The sequence below is a fragment of the Paralichthys olivaceus genome, chromosome 10 (genome assembly GCF_024713975.1).
Source record: "Paralichthys olivaceus isolate ysfri-2021 chromosome 10, ASM2471397v2, whole genome shotgun sequence".
In the NCBI taxonomy this organism is placed as follows: Eukaryota; Metazoa; Chordata; class Actinopteri; order Pleuronectiformes; family Paralichthyidae; genus Paralichthys; species Paralichthys olivaceus.
In genome coordinates this window covers 20527011-20551316 of record NC_091102.1, presented here as the reverse complement: position 1 = coordinate 20551316, position 24306 = coordinate 20527011, and the positions used below count along the sequence as shown (strand labels likewise).

Below are 24306 nucleotides of genomic sequence, written 5' to 3'. Positions count from 1 at the left end.
AACACTTTCAAACAGCCTTTTTCTTCTGCAGCAGCTGTAAGGATCATTAGGCATGATTAACCACATGCTCTGTTCCACTCACTTCCTTTGGATACCACACATTGCTTCAAGCCTTTGCAGACTGGAATTAGATGCTGTGTCACTGCAGCAGAGGACCAGCTAAGCTTTGTCATGATCATATAGATATTATAGCTCTGTAGGTTTGGCACCAGAGAGAACAGATATAAAGGATTTCGGATTTTTGCTGACAATGGCAGATTGAGAAGCTGCTGTCAAGGCTTGTTCGGTAATTTAATGTTTAATGCTGATGCAGGTCTGCAGCAGACACAGTTAATAAGTCTAGTTTTAGTTTATCTCTCAAACCGTTGTTTAGACTCATAGCATTGGCTTAAAAACTTTATCCACCCTAATATGCTATTAAAATGCTGCAGACTTTGTGCTCAGCTGTTAATGCAAGTTTAGTGTTTTTAGCCATTCTGGGACTTCAATGTAATCACAGAGTTAACTTCCTCATTAATAATTCACATCAGACACCCAGATTAACTGTCCATTAATAGAGAGGTGCATTGCGTTGCTCTTTTACTGTAAATACAGTCACTCCGAGTGAAGTTTCAACGATGGTGCGGTATTGAATCCCAGCAACAACATTAACAACTTCCTTCCTATTGCATGTGGCCCTGCAGAGAGTGAGAACAGGAGTTACAGTAGGAGGGGGATGGGGGCGACTTCTGTGAAGAAAACATACAAAAACACCACGTCAAAGTCATTTCACAGAGAAAAACACGATGGAGGATACAAGTGAGGACAAACAGTCAATAGATGGAGTGGTGTCATAATCAAAATACTGCCCTGGTTCTTTGGTACTTGTGTGTGTGTGCACTGTATTTTCATGTAAGCAGTTCCTGGTCTGATATCATACATATCCAGCCAGCAGCTTTGAAGCTAATTGAATTAGCAGTCACAGGACAGAACACATGCTCTGTGCTCCTCCTCATGAGAGCAGACATCTGCAGAAACACAACAACAATTCAAGCACGGGATAAATCATACGGCATCTAATTTGAAGGCTCTTACTCAACCAGAAATGATTTTTCTGTTTTTACTTTCAGCAGGATTCTCAATTAATATCCCATCTTCATGTGGCTAATATTTGCAGTCAAATGCATTATTGAACTGTGCAAGACAAAGCTGCCTCATAGGAGAACACTACTACTGCATTAAAGCTGCATGAATTGCTTTCTGGAGAAAGTGTAACAAGCTGTAACTTATTATTAGCTCATAAAGCTGTGATGGCTAACACATCCAGCAAACAGAGCAAGCTGCAGACCTGAGGTTGATGAGAGCAGTGAGACAGAACCAAAACAGTCCAATTGTAAAGAAAACCAAAACCACAAGCTGGAAGATCTTAAAATGCAGTTGTAGAGTTGAGGGACCTCAGGTAATAATGTGGCTCGGAATAAAAAGTGTTTGATTGATGCAGCTTTAACTTTTACAGTATAGTCTTGCAAACAAGATTTTGACTGATCTGAGATCCTCGTGAAAACCAAAAACAACCCCTCAGTCAGGTCTCCTTGTCCCCGTGCACGAGGACACAAGGAGCAGTGGCTTTTTGCCATGTGTTTGGTAACTGCATGGTAGCAACATGTGCATAGATACAGCAGAGACAAACAAACAGGAACGCCCTGCTTTTAACACGATGGAGTAATCAAGAACTGCTGGGAAGAATGTCAACAATGGGCCAAGTGTATGCAGGAGACAGTGATGGTAGAAATAAGTGAGAGGGCAGGACTTTTTAGTTCATACAGCTGCAAAAATGACATGACATCTGCCTTACCAAACTTTGAGGAGCAGTTGCTGAGCATGCATCATTCTTCACTAAGCTTCCCCAACCACGACAACAGCTGTTGGAGAAATGACTTTCTAGAGGACACCTCCTTGTTACATGCCGGAGGGAGTATGGACTGTTTTTTTGGTTCAACTTCCCCACCCTTGTATCTCCAAGTCCTGTCCTCTGATTCAAAGTGACAACTTTTCCGTTCGGTTCCTTGCCTGCTTCCGCAGTGTCTGAGCACGTGCTGCCTAATCATCACCATTCAGTCAAAGTATCCATGGTAAATCTGGACTGTGCGCTGCATGGGCGTTGGTGAAAGGTTTCGCCTGGGCGCTGGAGGACAGTGATCTACTCTGCTCTGGGAAAGCCTGAGTCAGATTCATGAAACTGGACCTCACCCAGACAGTTGTGTCACTCTCTCTTTATCCCTTCCTTTTTATACTTCTTTTTCACTCATTGATTTCAACTGTTGCTCTGTCAACTTTTCTTAAGATGTTTTTCCTTCCTCTGGCCTCATCCCTTTCTTTCCTCTTCACCCAAGCCCCTGAACTGTGGATTTCTTGATTTGGTCGTATTTGCTCCTCAACCTTTTCTGGAGAAGCCACCATGTTTTTCCTGTTAGAAAAGTCAAATTGAAGAGGAGTGCCAACACATGGGTGTTTTTCCAGTCAGGTACAGGAAAGATTTGTGCAGATGCCTGAGTGAAAGAGGGCCATATCAACGATTCACTGATATAACTCCAGTAAATAGAAGTTAATGGCCTTTAGAACAAAATAGGCAGTAAAAGTAAAAAATTGAAAGTGGCATGGCAGCCTGGCAGTAGTCTCTAACAATGTTAGGGTGATTACAGACAGCAGTCAAGGCATCATGATGATAATAAAAGCCAGGACACAGGAAATAGACAAGACTGAGAGAAATGTATCAGCTTTAAACGCAGACAGATCACTTTCCCATGCTTTACCACCCCTAACATACACACATGTAATTGTTGGTATGTATAATTGCATTGCAGCGAGTGCAGCGGCACGAAGCTTCAAGTGCAGTGACTTATACCCACGTAGACAAACACAGACACCAAGGGGATTACCCACTTCCCACGCTGTAGGCTGGTCCTATATTACATGAGTCTATCTCACATAAACAACCATGTTGTTTTGCCATATGTTATGTTCCTGGCAGTCCTCCCTTCCTTTCTCGCCCTTGTCATTATCAGCGAATTAAACATCGCTTACTGAGCCAACATCTGGTGAACACGACTTCAGACAAAGGTGTTGCTTTTATAAATACCTTGCATGTAATTACTTCCGAGCAACATCAAAGACGGAGGCCATTCTTTCCATGTTGGGGCATAATGGTTAATGTGTTACAAATTTGATTAATGGTTAATACATGGAGTAAGATAGCAAAGTGTGCCTTTCCATCACAGAGCAAATCATTTGATATGATTGCGTCTCCTGAGAATATTGATGAATAAGATGTTTAGGTTTGTTAAGAGGAGAGCAGGTGCACAGTGTGGACTGATATACGTTTGTAATTCACTGAAATGTCATAAGGCAAAAGTAGTTTAGTATCATAGTGTGTATGAACTATATATGTATACAAACCAGAGGTGTGGAGTGAGTGACGATTGGGATATCAGACAATGATTATTAAAGGGATTATTAACTATTCTTGATTAATTAAAAAGACATCACTCTTCACCTTACTTGCTTACTTACCGTATTGTATTGTACGCTATACAACAGTGTTTAAGAACTCATGGTATCAGTACAGCATGGTTTGGTGGTGCAGTGCGTTGACAGACGTACTCGCAGAGCTGGTGACTGACAAATATGTTTCCCCTCGCTGCTGTTGACACTGTTTGACTTTGGAGTTGCCGTGAAGCCAATGGATTCATTCATGCTGCTGTCTGCCTCTCTCTCTCTCTGTGTGTCTCTCACTGTAACTGTAGAGTGAGTGTGTGAGTATGTTGGAGAGAGAAAGTCAGACAGAGACAGAAGGAGGAGGGGGGCTCACATTTAACCTGTAACTTGAGAAGCTGATAACAAGGAGAGAATGAAGAATTAGGTTGTGAGGAAGGACTTTGAGTGTGTGTATGTGTGTGTGTGTGTGTGTGTGTGTGTGTGTGTGTGTGTGTGTGTGTGAGTGTGTGTGTGAGTGTGTGTGTGTCAATGAGAGAGAGACAGTGAGACAGAAAGAGGAAAAGAGCTGAGCTTTTGTTTCCCGAGCTCATGTCCCGTTCCCCCTGATCTCCCTGGGAAATTCACTTCAATATTTTTTTCCTCTTTTCTCATTACTCATGTGTCTCCCCGTTTGGGAGGAGGGTGAAAGTGGACTGAACAAGAGGGAGGAGAAAACCCAGGCATGCAGGGAAAGAGAGGGAAATGGCTTCAGCCTGTAGCCAGACTTTGTGTGCTTATTCAGCGCTGAATGCTGCACTGCGCCGTTTCCAGTTGTGGGATGACTCTTTAGACATTTTTATGCTCATTTTCTTGGAGGAGGAGTGAGAGAGGGAGAGACAAGCCAGACCTATTAGCTCGGTGCCTGAAACACACACACACCAACTCTCTCTTCTTTCTCCCTCTCTCTCTTTCTCTCTTTATCTGACACACACACACTTGTACACTCCTCCAGCTCCGCGCTGCACCAAGGTAACAGTGAGTGGATTTAGCCAAAGCCATCTGGTTGGAGCGCACAGAAAACCTCTCTGCCTCACAGAGGGGGAAAAGGCAAAAGGACGATGCAGCAGCAGTAAAACACGGCTGGACAGAGAAACAAACCAAAGAGTGAAAGAGAGAACGACACACACACACACACACACACACACACACACACAGACCAACATACACTGACACAGGATGGCCACCGCAGTGTTCCAGGTAAGGAGTTTGGTTGTGAGAGGGGGGGAAACAGAGCTGCTGCCTGGTATTTGAGCTCTTTGCTGTCCCGAGTGTTGGCTGAGCTGTGTTCACTTTCACAGCAAACCCTCCGCATTTTGGATTTGCTTGATTTGGGAGAGGCAGAAAGCTTTAAGTGCTCTCAGATGTATGTGTGTTCAAGCATATGGGACATATACAGAAGGTGCTGCACTGGTCTGGTTTGTGTTGGCAGGTATAACTGTACGTGTATGAACAGTGTAGATTTACATTTGGTCAAGTATGTGCATTTGCCCGAAAATGTGTGTGAGAGACATGTATTAGAGTCTGTATGTCTGCAAGCACAGCACAGCACGGCTTTTAGCACATGTCCGACGTAGCTGCGGTGGATGACAGGAATGTGTGTACTGTAAGTGAGCATGTAAGAGATAAATGAGATGTTTTGTTGGTCGCATTAATGTAGACTTAGTGAGTTTGTGTAATAATGCAGTGCTTTGTCTGAAATGCTTGTGTCTGTGTGTGGTCTTCTTGGATTACCATGTTTTGTGGTTGCTGGCCCATGGTTATAGCTGGAATGACAGTGGTGGCTTAGGTCTCTTTTTGTTTTTAGTTTACATATTTTTCTCTTATTTTGTCTTCTACTGAATTTATTCAAATGTGTTATAGCGCCTTCGAGAAGGTTCTTCATTGTGTGTGTGTCTGTGTTAATATATCTGTGTGTTTGTTGCTTGCACTCTAATTCTGCATCTTTATGACCCCTGAGCTCAAAGAACACTGGTCAAACAGGGATATGTCATCCATCAAAAGTATATTGTGTTTGGCATGTCTGTGTGTGTTTATGTGTTTACGTCTGTGTGCCTCCCACTGAATTCAGTGCTGAGTCTGTAGCCACAGTGTTTCACAACAGAACCTTGCAAAAGTTGTTGCATGGAAAACATCGCCCCAGGCGTGAGAAAACCTGACCGCACTTTGGGAATTTTTGGCACGTACAGTGAGGTACAATTGCCTCCAATTTACTTCAAATTGGGGAGAACAAGCATAAAGGCATAGTGTGAAAACATAGAACATATTCTTAGAGAGATGTGCAAGGTAGCACTGCACACTGACAGCTGTGATTTCCCCTGTCAACCCTTGGCTCTGTGGGTGGCTGGATACTCAATGGATGTTTTTTTGAGAATCGAGTTTTCCAGGATGACATTATACTCTGAGAAATAAGGGTTAAATCGTTTGCACAGACATGCCTCTATTAGTGCATTCATGCATTAATACACTGCCTTTCAGTACAGGCAGAAGCAGGTCCCACTGGCTATCACTGGAATCATCCCTGTGAAGTTGTATGTGTCGAGCAATTTTGCCACGAAATCACTGAGAACAAGTCTTCAAAACATGCATCTGAATTAACTGGTTAAAAGGCCTTAAGGAACAGATTTGTTGTTGACCCTCACAACCTCTGTGCATTCTGTACTGGGTCGCTCAAATGTTGCCTTTGAGAGCAGACAGGGCCAAAAGATTTGCCATAAGGCTTGACCCACCTTCGTTGATAAACTGCAATGTTGCAAAAGTGTACACAGATTTGCATTTAATCAAATTACATGCAAGAAAATTGACATGAAGTGCACCTTGGGATTTTTAGGCCCCAGGGGTTTGGGACTCCTCGCCTCAAAGTAAAAACAATATCTGGTTACCACTTTGTTTCCAAGGCAAAGTGTTTAACAGCGGTTGAACATGGGATATGGATTACATCATGAATATGCTGTCCATCAACGTCCTGTTTTGTTTCCTAAAAACACACGCTTCAGTTGAAAGTTGAACTCTGGTGTATTTATACAGAGATATGATCTTCAGTGTTTAATATATGATTTGTTATTAGCTTTATGATATAATTTGCTGTTGGACAAATCCCCACTTTACATACAGTAGTACTTCAACGTACCCCTGAATTCCTCAGAACGATTCCCTGGCCATTGTAAATGTAACGCAGCAGTGTCCCACCTGGGCGGCAGCATTACCCATGACTCCTGGTGGTGCGGGGATGGCGTACACTCTTGCCTGTGTTGGACTGGATTAAAGAGAAGAGTTTTTCATCAGTACTGTCTGCTAGGGAAGCAGTGCTCAACTCACCCCCCCCATTCCTCCTTTCGAAAAGTCGCAATAGATGCTTGACCATGACACAATCAAGAAGGGCTGGGCGGCAGTGTGTGTTGATTCACTGTGTGTGTGTGTGTGTGTGTGTGTGTGTGTGTGAGTGAGAGAGATGGATTAGGGATAAGGCAGTGGTCCTTGGACCATAACAAAACCACCCACATGAATTGTCTTGCTCCTCTGCTGATGTAATCCTTCCTTGCGTGTTCTTTGCAGACAACTTAAGCTTCTGTATGACTCTGTACTGTGAGACAACATTTGTATTATTCATTCTATTTATCATTATTCTGACTAAAACAGAAAAACTAATGGTGGAAAGGACTGCATGTCTGTCCTAAAAAAATGTCTGTTATTGAACGAGAGGATTGGATGGATGGATGTATGGGTGGGTAAGTAGATAAATGGATAGATGGAGAGATGGATTGAAAACTTGGCAGTTGACTCAAGGACATGAAGATACATTGTGATCCAAGTCATATGTCATTTTCTCAATGCTATTCTCAGTACAGAGTTTGCATATGCAGCATAGGCTGAATCAATACATGGCACCAAAAAGTAATTGAAGTGATGTACTATTGGAGACTCTTTGACGTTCACAAAATGCTCTGCAGAACATTAATCTGTGCACAGCAATTCATTCATTCATTCATTCCCTTTGTCCTCTGGACTCGACGTTGGCACACACTGTGAGCCTGCAATACATTACCAACATAAATAACCTATAGCTGTGCCAAAGCATCATGCCACACAGTCGGGCTTTTAGCGTAATTAATAGCATCCAATGAGGGCCCAGTAAAAGCTTCACATTTTTTCAAGGGCATTATACCATGTTTGACTCATGATAGTTACTTAGCAGGTTGTCTGGCACATATGAGAGCGTGCTGCCATAGGCCCAGAGGAAGGCGTTTAAAGAGTGCACCAAGGGGCATATCCAGAGACTAATGTCAGAGTTAAAACCAACAGTGGACTCCTTTAGAGTTTATGACTCTGAGGCCCTCACAGCTCAGCCAACTGGTACCAAATACAATCCTCATTCATCTGCTCAGAAATGAAATAAGGTTTTATGGTTTATTTTTGTGCTACAGCTCAAAATATTGTTACTGATCAAAATTGTGCATCAAATCACGGCTTATTTTCCAGACACTTGAGATCACTTTGATTTGTTGGTCTCCACTCAAGAAACCTTTTTCCCCCCCCACAATCCTCATTTCTCCGTGACTTGGCTTTTTGTTGTTCTTGGTGCCAGCACATTCAGATGAAATCTTTCTGCAGACCCTCGTCTAATACCCTTAAAAAGCTGGATATTATAGTGAAAGATTTAATGACGACTAATCTTTTAAATGACTCCATGCAATCAAGCCCAAGGCCTGGTATAATGACCCTTTCTCAGAGAGCCAAGTCAAGAAATATTTCGAGAAAAGAAAAAAAAATCCATAGTCCTAGTCTTTAACATGTCGTATTAGTTTAGCAAGCAGATTTAACTTTTTGATGGGCTCCTCTGATTTCTAAGGCCCTGCGTTCTTTAAGCCCCTTCCTTCATTAACTCGTGATTTATCGCATCACTTTGACCACGTTAGTATACAGGCCCATCTGTGGCAATGAATAAACATGATCTCACTAATTGCTTTCCAGGCTATAAATTAATTGATTTAAAAACTCATCTCATTATCAAATTTAACAATATTTTATGACTTGTTATCTAAACCCCATTTTCAGTCTCTGGGTCCAAGAGTGATTGAGCCATGCTCCTTAGGCCTATTCTTTACTTTATGTCAAACACAATGAAAAGTTACCGGGAAACAATAACTAGTAAGTATTATAGTCATAAATTTAATTTGTCAGGTAAGAAATTTAATATTTTCTGCACTGGCATGTGCTACTTCCAGTAAATCCATCACACAGACAAGGGTGGACATGTTCTTTTTACAGGAATTTTTGTGGAAGAAAAAAAACTACTGGTGTTTTTACTACTGGTAAAAAATATCCCTCGATATTTCCTAGAAACTGTGTTTCATAAATCTCCAAATTTACTGTGTCAGCTAATAAAAAGGCAGCTTTCAGATTCTAAAAGAATTTCAACTTCATGGTAAAGTGAGGTCAAATGGGAAAAATGTTTAGACGCAGCGTGAAATAGGGTTAGCTTTGATTTACATTCACTTAGATCAGTTAAAAACACCACTGAAACGGCAGTTCGTTTCGTTATGACTGGACATCCATGTGAACACTATGTGAAGTATGTGCCCTGCGTGTGTGTGTGTGTGTGTGTGTGCCAGCCATCTTTTGCAAGGGTGGAGAGGGTTTCCTTTTTTTTGCTTTCTTATCAAGCCTTCATGTCTCCTAGAGGAATGTTTATAGAAAGCAGACCTGTTTCCTCCGTTGTGCCAGGAGGCCCCTTCATATTGTTGTTTGCTTTCATGGCTGATTGATGGGGAAGGGGACTTGGTCTCGAACAGAAAGACAGGAAGCATCGGTGCCAGGTTCCTCAATCTTTCCAAGCAGCTCAGACTCGAAGGCTTGGGTGCTGAAAGATGCTGAAAGATGGGGACACGTTTGGCTCGAAGCTGCATGTGTATCCAGCATTAGTATGTCTCTTCTTTTCTTTCTTTGATATGAAATATATTATTCCAAGCTTTCTATTCACTGGATGTCAGTGGGCAGGATGTACAGAACAGCAGTCTATATATTGTGTAAATCCCTTGTTGATATGTGCATTTTTATCACCAGAAACTCTAAAGTCCTTTATCAACTCCTTCCAAATTCTGCTTGTTTGTGACCTGTTAATGACTGTTGATTCAGCCCTCCTTGACTTATTATTGGAATTTTTTACAGTAATATTTAAGCTGGAAACGCAGCACTGCAGTGATTAATAGTTGTGGTCTGAGTGTGTGACTCAGGTCATGCAGATCTGTGAATAGATCAATATTTTACCAGTGGATTTCAAATGCAGATTGAATGTCGGGAGATGTTGGATGACTGTGTGCCAAGCGTTATGGAGCAAAGGGAGAATGTCTGTTCTGTTCACTTCTATAACACATGTGAGGAAACATGGTCATGTCTGAGTTGTAAGAGAAATGGACAGAGAAGGCAGAGGAGACGGAGATGACAAGAAAGACAGAGAGACTTTAATGGGATTAAACGTGAAACCCAAACCCTCCCATCCATCTGTCATTAGACACAGCAAAGTGTGTAGGCGTGAAGGTGAGTTATTGTGGCAGTTTGCTGTAAGAACCCGCCATGTCAACATAAGTCTTCCTTGCGAGGGGCTTTGCGTGAGTTATGAGATGTCGGGTTTTCTAAATGCCAAGACGGCCGACTCTTAGCAGAGGTTCACCTCAGCTTGTCCGGTTTCCCTGTGACAGCAACCTTCTGTCTTCCCAGGATCAGGCACTCCCTGACTGGAGATGGGGACACGTCACAGACTGCACCCTGTTTGAGATTGAGTGGTCTTAGTTTTGGAGCAGCTGACAAAACAGTCTCACCACAAGGTCTATTTAGTAACCGTCCTGGAGGTTTTAATCATGACCCATGATTTTCATTACCTCCACAAACAAGGTTATATTTTCATTCCTGTCTGTCTTTTAGCAGGATCACACAAAATCTACTCAGCTGATTTTCTTGAAACTTGGTGGTAGGGTGGGGCAGGGGCCACGGAAGAAGACATTCACTTTTGGAGTGGATTCGATGGAATTTCTTTAAAATTGCAGTCGTTTTTATGAATTTCTCAAGAAATAATAGTGATCGTTATGAAAAAGACATCTGTAGAGTGCTAACATCTATGAACAGGGGAAATTGTAGCAGTATGCAGAATATCTCTGTTCATCTTCTATATGTATGTGAACTCAGTATGTGTATGTGTAATATGATGATAAAGTGGCCTGTAAGTCTTGACAGAGGCATGAATTGTAGTTGTTCAAGTCTCCATTTTCCTAACACCCTACATCTGTGATATCACTGAAACAGACCATGAAGTAATAATTTTATTGTATCTGTTCTTAAGATTGTATTCCTATCTTTAGAACTTTATGCCTGATAATAAAAGTGATGTAAGATTATGGTTAAGACTGTGGCAAATCCTGCACTGGTAAATCATAGAGTGCAGTTACCACAATAACTGTAATAACTTCAATATCATAACATGTGGTTATTTTCCTGTGTATTTAGGGTGAGAGTCAAAGGCATACATCAAGAATTCCTTTTTTTGAATCATAACAGTCAGTCCTGTGGAAGGAAGGAATTTTAAAGATAGTGTTATGCTTATTGTTATTTGAATGTTTGGTTTCACTGTGCAGGATGTTGTACATAACCCTAAGATCCTCAAATGAGGTGTTTTGTCAAGAACCCAAATATATTCCCTGTACTGTCATTAGAAGAGCAAATAAATCAGTAAATACTTACATTTAAGTAGCTGAAAACAGAACATTTGGACTGTATTTCAATAAAAAACATTTGAGATTAATTGAATCTCAAAATAGTTGGCTAATTTAGTAGTTGATTACCGATCGATTCATTGAAGTGGGACAGATGTTAAACCCAACAGCTGTTTTTGAAATTAATTATTACGTAATGGATTTCAGGATGATTATAACATAGATCCCACGTTTGCCAGGGGGGAGTAGATGCACTTTCTAGGGTAATATTAAGTTTTTGGGGGAAAAACTGTATCAGATCATCGTATAAACTGTGTGTCTCAAAACATGTGTGGAGATGATCCAGTCCTGCTCACAGTCATGCCTACAACCCTTTTCCGTCCAGAGTCTCTCTTGACTTGTTCTGTTGATGCGTCGTTACACTGGTTCCCAACTTCTCCCCTGAGTGAGCAGATGTTCGATGACGTCATGTGGAAAAATGTTTTCATGTTTTCATGTGGACACCGTCACTAAGATACAAAAAGGGAAGAAGCTGAAATTCAAGTTTTCACTTTTGACAGATGTTGAAGTGCCCAACGCCCAAACCCCCCCTCCCCTAAACACACACAGCTCTTTGACGTGTCCCTTTACTGTTCTGAATGCACGGGGATGTAATCTGTGTTGATCTTTTCATCTGACTCCGGTAAAGACTGAAAACAAGCACTTTTCCTAAAAAGCTGTATTGCTTCAGTAGTTTCAGTAGTGAATGTCTTGGATTTGGAACGGCAGGGAAAATAACAGTCTTGTGTGACTGGAAATACAACCAGGTCTGTAAGCAGGGGACTTTCACTATAATGTGGATGCCAAAGGACATATAACCCCCCCAACTCCACCCTCCTCCAACCCTGATTCTTCATGGCTGCCTTCTTGCCAGACAGGGAGAGCCATGATAAATGTGCAAATCAGCACACTGGTAAATACGGGCCCTTAGCTGAAAGAGCCTGGAAGGGAAACGTGACCCCCGCTGTAACTTTGGAATAAAAGAAACAAGCCGTGGCTTCTCCCCTCTCCACGCCGTCAGTCCCGTCCAACAAAGACGAGGTGAGAATGAGCAGGCGCTGCGGTCGCCTGAAGGCCACTTTGAGTCCCGACCGTGGAGAGGAAACATGGCAGGGACACACTGAGTCTGTCGGATCCCTGCAGGGCTCAAGTTGTTTATACGCAGGCGGACAGAATGTGTTTGTTATCGTGGTGCTTATCTTTCTATTCATTTGATCTTTCACAGTTTTATCTCTGTGTGCTGATTTGCTCCTGCAATGACGTCGATTTTAAACTTTATCAACAAATTTGTTCCATGACGCTTTCATTTACCGGCTGTATACAGATATAGGAACACACATTGTGTGTGTACAGCACTGCTGTTACCAGGAATTACTCTCACTATCAGTTATTTATTCTATTTATTCATAGAAAATTAAATGTAAGAAAAACATTTAATTTACGCAGCCATTCTATCATGTCCAAGGTTACATCTGTAGATGTATAGTTTCGTCAGACCAGCAGTCAAATGATATAAAGCAGTTAAAAGTTATTTAAATGATTAATTGATCATTAAAAGCTGATCAACATTGTCGATTGACTAGCTGATAAATCTGTGGATCCATCCATCCATCAATGCTTATTGTTAGGGTCTGGTTTATAGTCTCAGGGGGGCTGGAGTAAATCCCAGCTGACAGCGAGCATGAGGCAAGGCACATCTTGGACAGGTCACCAGTCTTTCACAGGACAGACTCACAGACATAAACTATAAACAATTCGCACTCACATTCACACTGACTGTTAATTTAGAGTCCACCCGACCAACCAATCTGCCAGTCTTAGAACTGTGGGAGGAAACCAGAGTACCTGTAGAAGACCCAACGCAGACACAGGGAGAAAATTGAGACTCCACAGAGAAAAGTCCTGGTCAGCTGTCAAATTCACTAACTGTAAATAACTGGAAGAACAAGTACTCTCTTATAAACTATGGCATGCACAGAGATACACTTAGTTCGCTCTCCCATTCCTGATGTGTTTCTTATGCCGCGAAACATTAATAAATGAAGCAGAGACACGAAGTAGTGTTTGGAGACAGGTGTGCAGTTCACTCCTGGACATGTCCTGCAGACCAATACACTCAGTAAATCTCTGATTTGCAAAAACCCTGAAGCAAAACAGAGACCACAACTTTAACAGAGACAGACACGACAAGGTATAGAAGGACACACGTTAGAGAAAAGTCATCCATACAGTAAATGCATCAAAATTGTTGTAAATCAATGAGTTGAATAGAAAAGCATAAAAACACAAAGTGACAGGGCATCGGCACTTGGAACGAAGTGCTCCCATAATTCCATTCTGCTTTGATAATATCCCAATAAGTCCATACAGACCGGCACTTTGGCACACTCCAGCATCATGGCCACAGAAGGCCTTCTGTTACTGGTTATGGCTCACAAATTGAATTTGCACACTGAATAGTTCTGCTGGGATGTGCCAGATGCAAAGATCTGGATAAACATAAAAGCACTCAGGGCAGCCGTGTGTTAATACGCCAGCGCACAGGCAACAACAACACACAAGCTCATGCTCTTTTCCATGGTGGAAACAAGTATGAAACAGCATGGCACTTTTTTTTTGCTGCTCGGAGTGAAACTGGAATATTTTTTCTCTGTGATTTATTAACCTGCCGTCTGATTTTCCAGCATTAGGTCGAGAATTATAGACATGAGCAAAGCAGAGATTTAAATGCAGGTTGTTCACCTAAAGAATGGTTCAGTTCATCATCTTTTTGAGACCATGTGGCAGTCGTGTCATTAACATATTCATACCGGGGAGATTGACATCGGTTACATAATGTGACTGTGTCTGGAGTGTGTCGGTAGTGAGCAGGAAGCAAACTGCATGTGAACGGTGTCCTATGAGCCAGAGATGTCTGACATGGACTTTTGTCTGCAGGAAATGGGCCCTTGTTTAATGCTGTTAACAGAAGCATGTACGGAATGCAACAACACAATTATCCTTTATTATATTACACTCATTTGAATACTCTCGATAGCATCAACACACACTCTGGCCAGGCCTCCTCCCCACGCACGGCAGAGCAGGAACAAAGGCTTTGTGTAGGTTTTCATTAAAATTCAACTGTGATTCAAGAGCCATCAGTTACTTTGTTTCTATTAGTTTTATATGTTGTTTTCATGCTTGATTTAAAAGTTAAAAATGTAATTTGTTTAAAACATCAAATATCTGAATTGGATTGGATTGGATTAAGATGTCCAGCTCATGATGTTACTAGAGGAAAAGTCAAAGGGATTCATCCTCAGGGTACTATGAATGTTTGTACCAATTGTCATTGTAATCCAATAGCTATTAGCTATTGGACCAATATCAGTGAAACCGCTGATAAACCCTGCTTTGCTAGCACGGCTAAAATCATTAGTAACATATCAGTCACTCACTTACTTCCAATTAAAAGTTAGTTCAGTACCCCGGGGGTATAAAACAGGGTAACCCACTTTTTAGGATCAACGCTGTCTTTTTTGCCATCTGTCTGACAGAAGTCATGTGTGTCCATGAGTGCAAACTAAGATTAAAATCATAGAAGCATGAAGGCTGGCATTGGTATACTCAACACAGCTACAACTAATAAAATTGACAATGGGGGTGTTAGATTTACAGTGTGTGAAAGATCAAGCATTGAAAATGGTCAAGTATCGCCAGCACAAGGGCAGAGGGGGCCCCAAAATCAAATTCTGCTTAGGGCCTCGAATAGGCTTGAAGCGGCACTGGGTGTATTTTTCATATAGTGGTTTCCCGCTGCTTGACCTGCGGTTAACCCACTGCTAAGTACTCACCTGCACACTGCTTTTGGATAAATATTCCCTGTGGTTTCTGGGAGATTCTGTCTGTGACTACTTTACCAGTTCCTCTCCAGCATCAGCAAGTAAGAGAATCAGCTGCTTAGAATGGGGGGGAATGTGAGCTATTCTGATGTGGGCAGTCTACCTCCTCTCTCAGTCTGACCTTTACGTCTCAGACTTATATTACGTGGCCACATTGGCTAATATACTGTCATTGTTATCAAACATAAACTTACTCTGTTTGGTAAAATTAAGACTTTTGATTTTCGTTAGACATGACATTCAGCTAAATGTCAGATGCCACAGCCTTTTAGATTTTCTGAAGCTTCTTCGTGAAGCGGCTCCTTGTTTCTCTATTACAATGGATAACACTCTTGTCTCTTAAAGATGGAATTTAAGATTGAACTTTCATTTATTCCTCACTTTGTGTTAGATGTAATAACGGTTCATCTAGTAGTTTAGCAGTGTTCATTATTAACCTGACACCTTGAGATTGACAGTAACACTGTGGCACCTTTCAGGTACATGCCACAACTACAAGATGAATGATGAACCTAGAAGTTAGACTTAGAAAAGACAAAGACACTGTATGAGGGTTTCTGATCTCTTTGAATTCCTTCCCTTGCATTGTAGCACAAGGTTAAAAGTAATGTACCTAATACAATTACTAAATAATAAATGCAGTATAGTGTTTGTGGTTGCATGTATTTAATTAAAATGTGGACTGTGTTGTTGATAATGATGCAATGTGCTGTGGCAAAAATAGATCAAGGACACATTTTAAGCCAGACTATCTTGTTTATATTGCACCAGCTCCGTGTCCTTAGTAAAATGAATCTACCTCTCCATCTGTACCATATGTACCTGTTCTGCTCCATGCTGTACAGGCACACAATGACACATAACATCTGGGTAATTAAACCATACATCTTGGCCCATGAGCTGCTTCTTTAGAAATACAGACAGCACAGTACCTTGATCAACAGCTCCTCAATCATAGCTTTTGAGAGTGAATTTCAGCAACATAACAATTATGTCTGTCTCATTACAATGTAACTATGCTGGTGTAATAGATGTCTGAATGGTTGAAGCTGAGCAGAGCTCTGATGGGAATGACCTGAGGTCACCAAACCCCATTTACAAAGGAATGATTAAGTCGTTTCAGCCTCACAGGCACAACAAAACTAAGGGGGCTTTCACATCTACTTAGTTCTGTCCACACCTTCAGACTCTTCCTTTTAATCCAAATAAAAAACTGTGTGAAAGGTGCCACAGACAATGGTGTGGACCAATAGACCAAAACAAAAGATATGGTCTCGGTCCGGATCAGTCCGTTCACAGTGGGAAATCACTTTTTGGATAGTTTGGAGTCTGTTGAGACAGCATTAAACATTAGAAGACCAAAAAGAAGCAGAGGTGGCTGGCAGGATTGTTTTTTTTTACTACAATGATTGAATGACAAAGATGGTAGTAATAAAATAATGATATTACCATCGCAACGACATTAACAAAGTGAACCAGTTACTTTATTTTCTCCATTCAAGTAACAACATTTTTTTTAGTGCACCTTATTTAAAAACAATTTTTGAATTGACAACACTATGTCAGATGCACGCCCGTCTGTAAACTAATCAATGTCAACTATAGGTAGACGCAGCCCATACAGGTGTCGATCACAGGACATATGTATGTCATACAAGCATCTGTAAACAATGGAACAAAGACATGAACCATGGTTCAGACCATGATTCAGAATTGCAGAGCTGCATCCATACTAATATTTTTTAATTTCGGTAAGTGCCAATGTAAACACAAACAGCAGCAGAATACATATCTATACCTATCTGGGTTAGGATGAAAGTTTTCAGATTTCTTAAACCAGAATATTTACATGTTTTAACGTTTGGAATAGCATGGATACTGGGTGTATACTCACTTATCCCTGATAAGTGGTGGACTCGCTCTCAAGCAGAGGCATAATCAGGTGCAAACACTGAACAAGCCAAAGGAGTCGGGGCAGTGAGAGGGTCGACCTGAAGGAACAGGGACACTGAGAAAAGAACGGCACGTCAATGTCTGCAAGTGACATTGATGGTCGAGTAGAGCTGGTGGAACGGAGGGTTAAGGGACTGTTAGAATAAATTGTAATGGAGGAGATTTGAGCCAGACGCAGATAGTGTATCCTTCCAGACGCACTCCACCATGCCAGACGCAAATTCTCAAAAACAGAGACGCATTCCACTTGGATGCCTTCATTCAAGTAGGCTGTAGATACATAGGGCAGCTGTGACAGACAGCAGTCAAAGAGGAACATTTTGTTCCCATGAAAAGCAAACAGATTCTTTTGGCCACATGTTTGACACTAATAGGAGTTTCCAGACTGCATCAACCAGTTCAACTCTCAAACAAAACTCTACCTTTGAGGAATTTCATAAGCATGTGAGGGAAGGTTTACTGGTTGCACCACCAGCGACTGTTTTCTCAAACTTCTTAAGTTTAGGCACTGCCTCTTTTCATATCAGTGTATCCTTTTCTGTTTCGAGTTAACCTTCCTGTATTTCAGATGAGGTAATGGTTATAAAAGAAACCAAGAGACTTTAATGGCCCAGTGTGACTCACACATCCTCAACTTTGTGAGTCTAATCAGCCATTCTTACACCGCAGTGGTACTTTTAGTTTGGTTAGCATTCACTGCTGGTGGATAGTTAGCCAGACATTACTGCATTAATTCTTTTTTGGAAACATTTAAAAAGGAGTTCAGGCAATGAAGCAGTTCAACTTCATTGGCAGAACTACTTAATACTGGTATCACTTCTACTTTTACTCTGGATTCAACTAGAGTTCAGTTGATTTAAATGAAGACTGAATGCAACCTCTTTGCCCAGTAACCTTTTTTGTAGGAGGCCAGAGTTCTACATGATATTTGTGGGCAGATGCGGAATATACGTCCTTCAACTGTAACACAAAGCAGACCCCAACAGAGCAGAGGGATTGTGTTCCTGCGTCGACACAATTAGTCTTGGATAAGGAGAGGGGTAGACCAGCAGCTAAGATTAAAGTTGCTTTTTAAAGGTCGACAGTTGTGATAACCCCTGGGCCTAATCTTTCATAGCTAAAAAAGACCAAGTCCTTGTACAGTAATAAAGCAAGATGTAACAAGGTAAAAGCCTACTGGAATCATAAAGCTGTCATGTGCTGCATTTGTTGTTTGTCACTAATCCTCAAATGAGATAGTGGCGTAGAAGAACTAACTGGTTCAAATTAAGTTTGTAGGGATTTTTTTTTCATGTGCACCATCATAAAAGTGATGGCAAATCAGACTCAGAGGGACAGAATACAGACACGCTCAGGAAGGAATCGTCCGTGGTTTGTTTTCATCAAGTCGTCTTTTTTTCTCTGGAAGCACTTCATTTGAATAATCTGTTAGAGGCCATTATCATTATACTCTTCCTGTTTATCAGCCTCTGTCCTCATGCTCTCGCTCAAACCTCATGGAGCCATTATGGAAACTGTCGGTCGTTAATCGGATTAGCACCACTTGACAGATCATGAGTTCTGTTGGAGCAATCCCACCCCTGACTAACCACATCTGATGCTTTGGTCGAGTTAAACAAGATCTTACAGTTCTTGCAGGAGAGATGAACAATCAGCTCTTTAGTCTGTTTAATGCAGTGCTAATACTCTGTCATTACCTTGTCATAGCTAAGTTACTTTTTTAGGTGATGCTTAACCCGGGCCAGTCATAGGCAATGTCTTTTCTGATGGAAATGTGGCAGTTCACAAGGAATACTATGAGTCTGAATATTATTTCTGCCAGGGAGGCTATGTTTTCATTTCTATTTGTTTGTCTGACATTCACCTGGATTACTCATAAAATACTGAACCAATTTCCATGAAATTTTATAAGGGGTTGGGTATGACCCAAGGAAGAAGAATGTGGATAGATCGGGATAAAGAGGCTCATCCAGGAATCTTTTTCCCTTTCTTTAACAGATGCTTATATGTTGCAATGGCTAACATGTTAGCCAACAGTGAGTGTCTGATTTAACAGCAAGTTGATTCATAGTTGTTACCATCCGGTTTATTAGCTGCTAAATCCTTCACTCTGTTCACTACTTGCCAACTATCTGGCATTAGGTGAAGGTGAACCAAAACGGTAAAGCCCTGAGCCGTCATATCAAAACAATGAACTGAAAGATGCTAAAATACTCTGCAGAGGAGCTGCAGTGTCATGTTAATCCTCTTCGCTTTTCACATTACACCTTTTTCTCATAGTTTTTAAAATTATTTTGCTATGAAATGTTGCATTGGCATATTGAAGCATATCAGGTACATTTCAAATACTGTATAAAGCCATAAACCAAAATGCATTAATTGCAGCAATGTCGCAATGTTGTGTCATGTGTCATTTGTGCTTTAACGGAAGTGCAACTAATCAATGACATAACTAACAAGTTTTCTCTTCTGTTTTCAGGTGTCTTCCTCTTGTGTTCCAGCAACAAACTATGAGCTGGTAAGCAACACTTTTTTTTTTAAGTAATTGCTTCCATGCTGTACGTGCTCAGCAGACATTATTGGGTCCTTCCTGGTTGAGAATTTTTGCAAACAGGGTTGGAAAGTAACAGTCCCTATCAGCGCCACTAACAAGGCAGTTACTATCGCCGATAATGAATCATTATCTGAATGCCCCCCGAGACTGAAACTTGTGATTCAGGGCTACATAAACATACTTGTCTTGACTTGATTTAACTGTTGTGTAGCAGCAGTTGTGCCTGTTCTGCTGAATTTGTCACAGGTATATTGAAATTCTTATCTTTTGGCTGCTTTGGCATGAACACAAAAAAAGAATCCTGATAAGAATGATAAAACGCTGCATGCCTGAATCTGCTATATCATTATGACGTTTTCTGGTATTTAAAATAACAGTGAACAAAGTGAGATGTAGTCTGAGTATGAAGTGATTTTAGAAGGGCAATAAAAAACACGCCTGCTCTGTTGCCTTATTTGGTATTGGCATTAGAAGCTGTGTGAGACTTGGATAGGGTTTGCTCACTCTCTCGCTTGCATGTTGTGTATCTAAATGGTTTTGGGTGTTTGACAAACCAAAGCAAATATCCCCTGCACTTCTCTACGCTCACAGAGAAAGTATTTGACTTAATGTCTTTTCTAAAAGACAAGAACATGCTATTATCTGCTACAGATGCTTTCACACTAGATACCTTCTGCGTGAAGACATTTGTTTATGATTTGCAGCACTGTGGGTAAAACTGCTGTTGACCTGAGCTATTTGGTTTCTGACAAACACCTTCAGACACTGAGTGCATTAATTAAAAAGTAAATGGCTGCTTCAACACTACCTGCTGGGCTCCATATGACATAAACATTCACTTTTACATACTGAGCCTGCGGTCTGACAGCTGACCTCTCATCAGTAGTATAAGTGTCACTCAAATTTAAATGAGTACAGTGAAATTCTTGGTATGCTTGTGTACAACTGCAGAACTAACAACCCAGCCTGGGACCTTCATAGAAATAAAATGTTGTTTTTTTTTAAGGCTACATCCACACTATAAAATTTTTTTTTTAAATGTTGTACACTGGGTTTACATCTGCCATTGCAAACAGGAAAGCATGCACGTCCTGCTAGACATGGGAACTGTCTCAAATAATTGCGCATCTTCTATGCATGTAAAATCATATATCATTGTAAAATGCAAAATGTGCCTGCGCATCTGCTGTTTGCAAAGACAACAGGGTCAGAAACTTTATTAAATGATAATCCGTGTTAGGTTGCGTCATGGAGCCTAACAAATCATGTAAGGCCTAGTCATGACCGAAAAGACCCAATCAGCAAGTGGTTGTGGGAGTCTCCATCATTGTTTTGAGATGTCTCCGTTTCCTTCTCCCCAGACTAACACAGCCCCTCAGTTTCAAACTAAAATGGGGCCAGCAATGTTTAGAAGCCTCTCAGCTTTAGCAGCTTGAAAGCTCCAGAGAAGTGTAGATGTCATACATATCGGTAGCAGAGTTGATGCAAATGAAAACACAGTAGTGTGGATGTAGCGTTAGTTGACAAATGTTTCAGTCGGTCAGTGCAAACACTGAACAGAATATATTTCTGTCCTATCTGGTCCATTATCTGTTTTAATGGAAGGATACAGCAACCACAGAGCATGTCCCTCCCTCATTTCTCCTCTGCCTGCCAACAGGAGTCTCCCCAGAGGCTTTTGTGCCTGCATTAAAGGTGCTGATTGCTCCCATAAACGCTGATGAGCTGAGGTGTAAAATATTTGTTGGCGTACCTTTAAACTGTGTTAAACGGAGTTATGGAGTTGAGCACCGTGGAGAGCCCTTCTGTATTCAGTTTATATAAAAATACACTATTACGTAGATGAGTAAATCAGTGTGCACACAGTATGGGTCATCCGTCTGGTATATGACGGGAACTGGATGCCGCTGTTTGGAGTGTGTTTTTGTGTGGACGTGCAAGCGCGCATGCCAACGAGTGTTCTCGACTGCAGCCCTCTGGCCCGAGGTGTGTCAGAGCTCCTCTGCCCCATGTTTGGTGAATTCCTTCACTTATGGTCAGAGACCAACATGAGTTACTGCCTCACTCAGGTGCAGACGGACTGCAACCTCAACCAGTTTATAAACTCAGCTGGAGAAAAGTGTTTGAAAAAAAGACACTTGTGTGAATCTAGACATTCCAATGAGATGGAAGAGCTACAAGCTTCATTACCAGGTCATAATGCTCCTTCTGAGTGGAATTCAAATCAGTCATTTCTGAGCTACAGAAGAATAGATAGGAAAATTGATCAATTGATTGATTATAAAAGGTCATTCAATTACTGTGGGCGTGTGTGTGTGTGTGTGTGTGTGTATGTATGAGTGTGTGCGTGTGTGTGCATGCCTACTGCCTCTAAGCATATCTTGTTTTTGGATTTGATAGAATCAAACATGCTGAATCAACAGTTTCCCAGAAAACATCATTCAGTTGATGCTGTGGAATATTCGATCGTAACACTTGATCTTCTGTAGAAGTGGAAGTCGGCCCCTTTGTCATGGAGATGTAGATGGAATTCTAGATGTTTTAGTTCTCCAACTTCTCAATGAGGTGGCATCAGAGTTGAGACTGAAAGTTCGCTCTTGACCTTGGAGACTTCATTTATACGGTCCAGCTGAATTCTAGAGCTTTCAGTCGCATCAAATCGTCTTCCAAAGCAAAAAATAGTTTATAAGTACAGGTTTTCATTCATTTGCAGGTGTTTAAAATGTTATTTTTCTGCGCACTTCAAGGACTTTTCAAACACGCCTGAAGACTTTGTGGCATCTGGTTACAGTTCGCGACGAGGTCACGATGTGTCTTGAAGCCATTCAAACAAACTAGATGAACTTTCATGATGAGCACACGCTTAGATTTATTGCTATCTGAAAAATAATGTCTGCAACTTGAAACAAAAGTTTGCTTATTAAACATTTATGGTACTTGATGAGTGCAGCTATTACTACAGTATTTATTTCTATCTAGCCTGTCTCCTGTCAGACTGTTCATGTACATATCTTTGTGGTGCTTCAGGGTTGGAAACTGTCTAATAGTACAGTAGGATTATTTAAAACCCGATTGCACAAGTATGTTCATGTTAAATCTGTGTAATTATGAAATAAACACGCTCTTTAAGTAAAGCAACCCACTGGCTACTAACTACGGAGTAAACAGAGAGAATTTGAAATGAAACACTCCACTGTGGGGAATGTATTAAGTCTATTTATTGTTATTGATGGTGGGGTGTTGGGAGATCCCATCCAGGAGTGGTGATGACAGAAGTGACTACCCTTAAAAGACCCCCCCCCCCCCTTACCCACTTGGCTCTGCATGAGTGGTGGTTGCACTGCTCAGATGTGCCCTCATGTTGAGCCTGCACTGCCAGGAATCGGTTTTTATTTTGCATAAAGGCAGGATGAGGGCACAGAGGGAGAGATGTTACGGATTCTGGTAAGGAAGGCTGCACATCTGGACACATGCCCCCCCCAGAAACTCACATTGCCAATGCATGCACTCACAAGCAGAAATATGCACACACACACACTCAGAAAAAACGCAGACACCTACGTCATACAGGTCTTGTGTAGTGGGGGGAACAGAGCCAGGACATGAGTAAGTGCAGGGCAAAGATGGTCTAGATGTGGGCCAATTAGCGCTGTGTTTAGAGCCACACATACTTCCATGATGTGCCCTGTAATTTAATTACGATATACAGTGAGATCACAGCTCCCTGGGAATGTCTGAAGTGGCTCCTATGAAACCACCATGTTTAATATTGAACTAAGAGCCAGACCTAATGTGTCAAGTGTCCTACAAGAGAATCCGGCAACTATCAAATGTGTGTACATAATGTGTGATCTGAGGGAGCTCCGGGGAAGACTGGACGTCACAAAGAGGAAAGCCTGAATGAGCTTGTTAACTACAGTGTCTGTGTAATTGTCCCTGAATATGAGTCTTGAAGTGATGATGTCTGAAACATAACAGCGATCTTTAAACTTACTTGTGTAGGTGGTTGTACGTGTTTTATCCTTGTTTTTTAAGCAATGACAATATCACATGTGTTATATGAGGTATGTTGAAGTGTAGTTGGTAAGTTTACGTCTTTCGCTCACACAGTTCCAGTTTTCATTCTTAATCAAAACATTGAATAGTGAACATACCAGTAATTTACATGGTAAAAACTGGGCTGTTCAGTTTACTGTGGCTTGTTAACTACAGTTTTATGAAGTCTTTCCCACCAAGATGTTGCAGTTACAGGAAGCTAAACAATCACCAAGACCTATTATCATCATGGACGTGTCTGCATGCTAAGCTGTAATTGACTTTCTTCAGTGTTCTTACCAGTGTAAAAGTACAGTATGAAGAAACATCAGTTCAGACTGTGGTCTCCCTCAGCCTGGTCAGTTATGTCAGTGTCAGTCTCTCCAGACTTCAGTAACTGCTGGTTATCAGATGCCAACATCCTCCTCCTTCTGTCCATCAACTATGGGTGGTGCTATAGGCCGTTTCAGCTGTTTCTCAGAATACAGCACGATATTCTGCTTGGAAGAGGGTTGACACTTTCACACTTTCAGAGAAGCTCTGTAATACCCACCCAGTTTATATAAACTCAGAGATGGTCCTCAACAGAAAGATAACAGCATTGGGCATTTGCGCCAACGGTGTA

At 41.4% G+C, this 24306-nt stretch overlaps 1 protein-coding gene across 16 annotated transcripts in view; it reads left to right on the top strand.

Annotated features, from left to right (window-relative positions):
* Positions 1-24306, top strand: part of tns1b (tensin 1b) — a 165122-nt gene that overhangs the window by 75435 nt on the left and 65381 nt on the right. For 15 of the 16 annotated variants that reach the window (XM_069532451.1, XM_069532439.1, XM_069532435.1 and 12 more), the window contains one exon: positions 19572-19610. Coding sequence is in view for 15 of the 16 variants with exons in the window: in XM_069532439.1 (XP_069388540.1) it covers positions 19572-19610 (39 nt within the window). In the remaining variant the exon portion in view is untranslated. Of the gene's footprint in view, positions 1-4214; positions 4711-19571; positions 19611-24306 lie in introns of those variants that run through there. The other variant, XM_069532449.1, reaches the window with a different exon arrangement.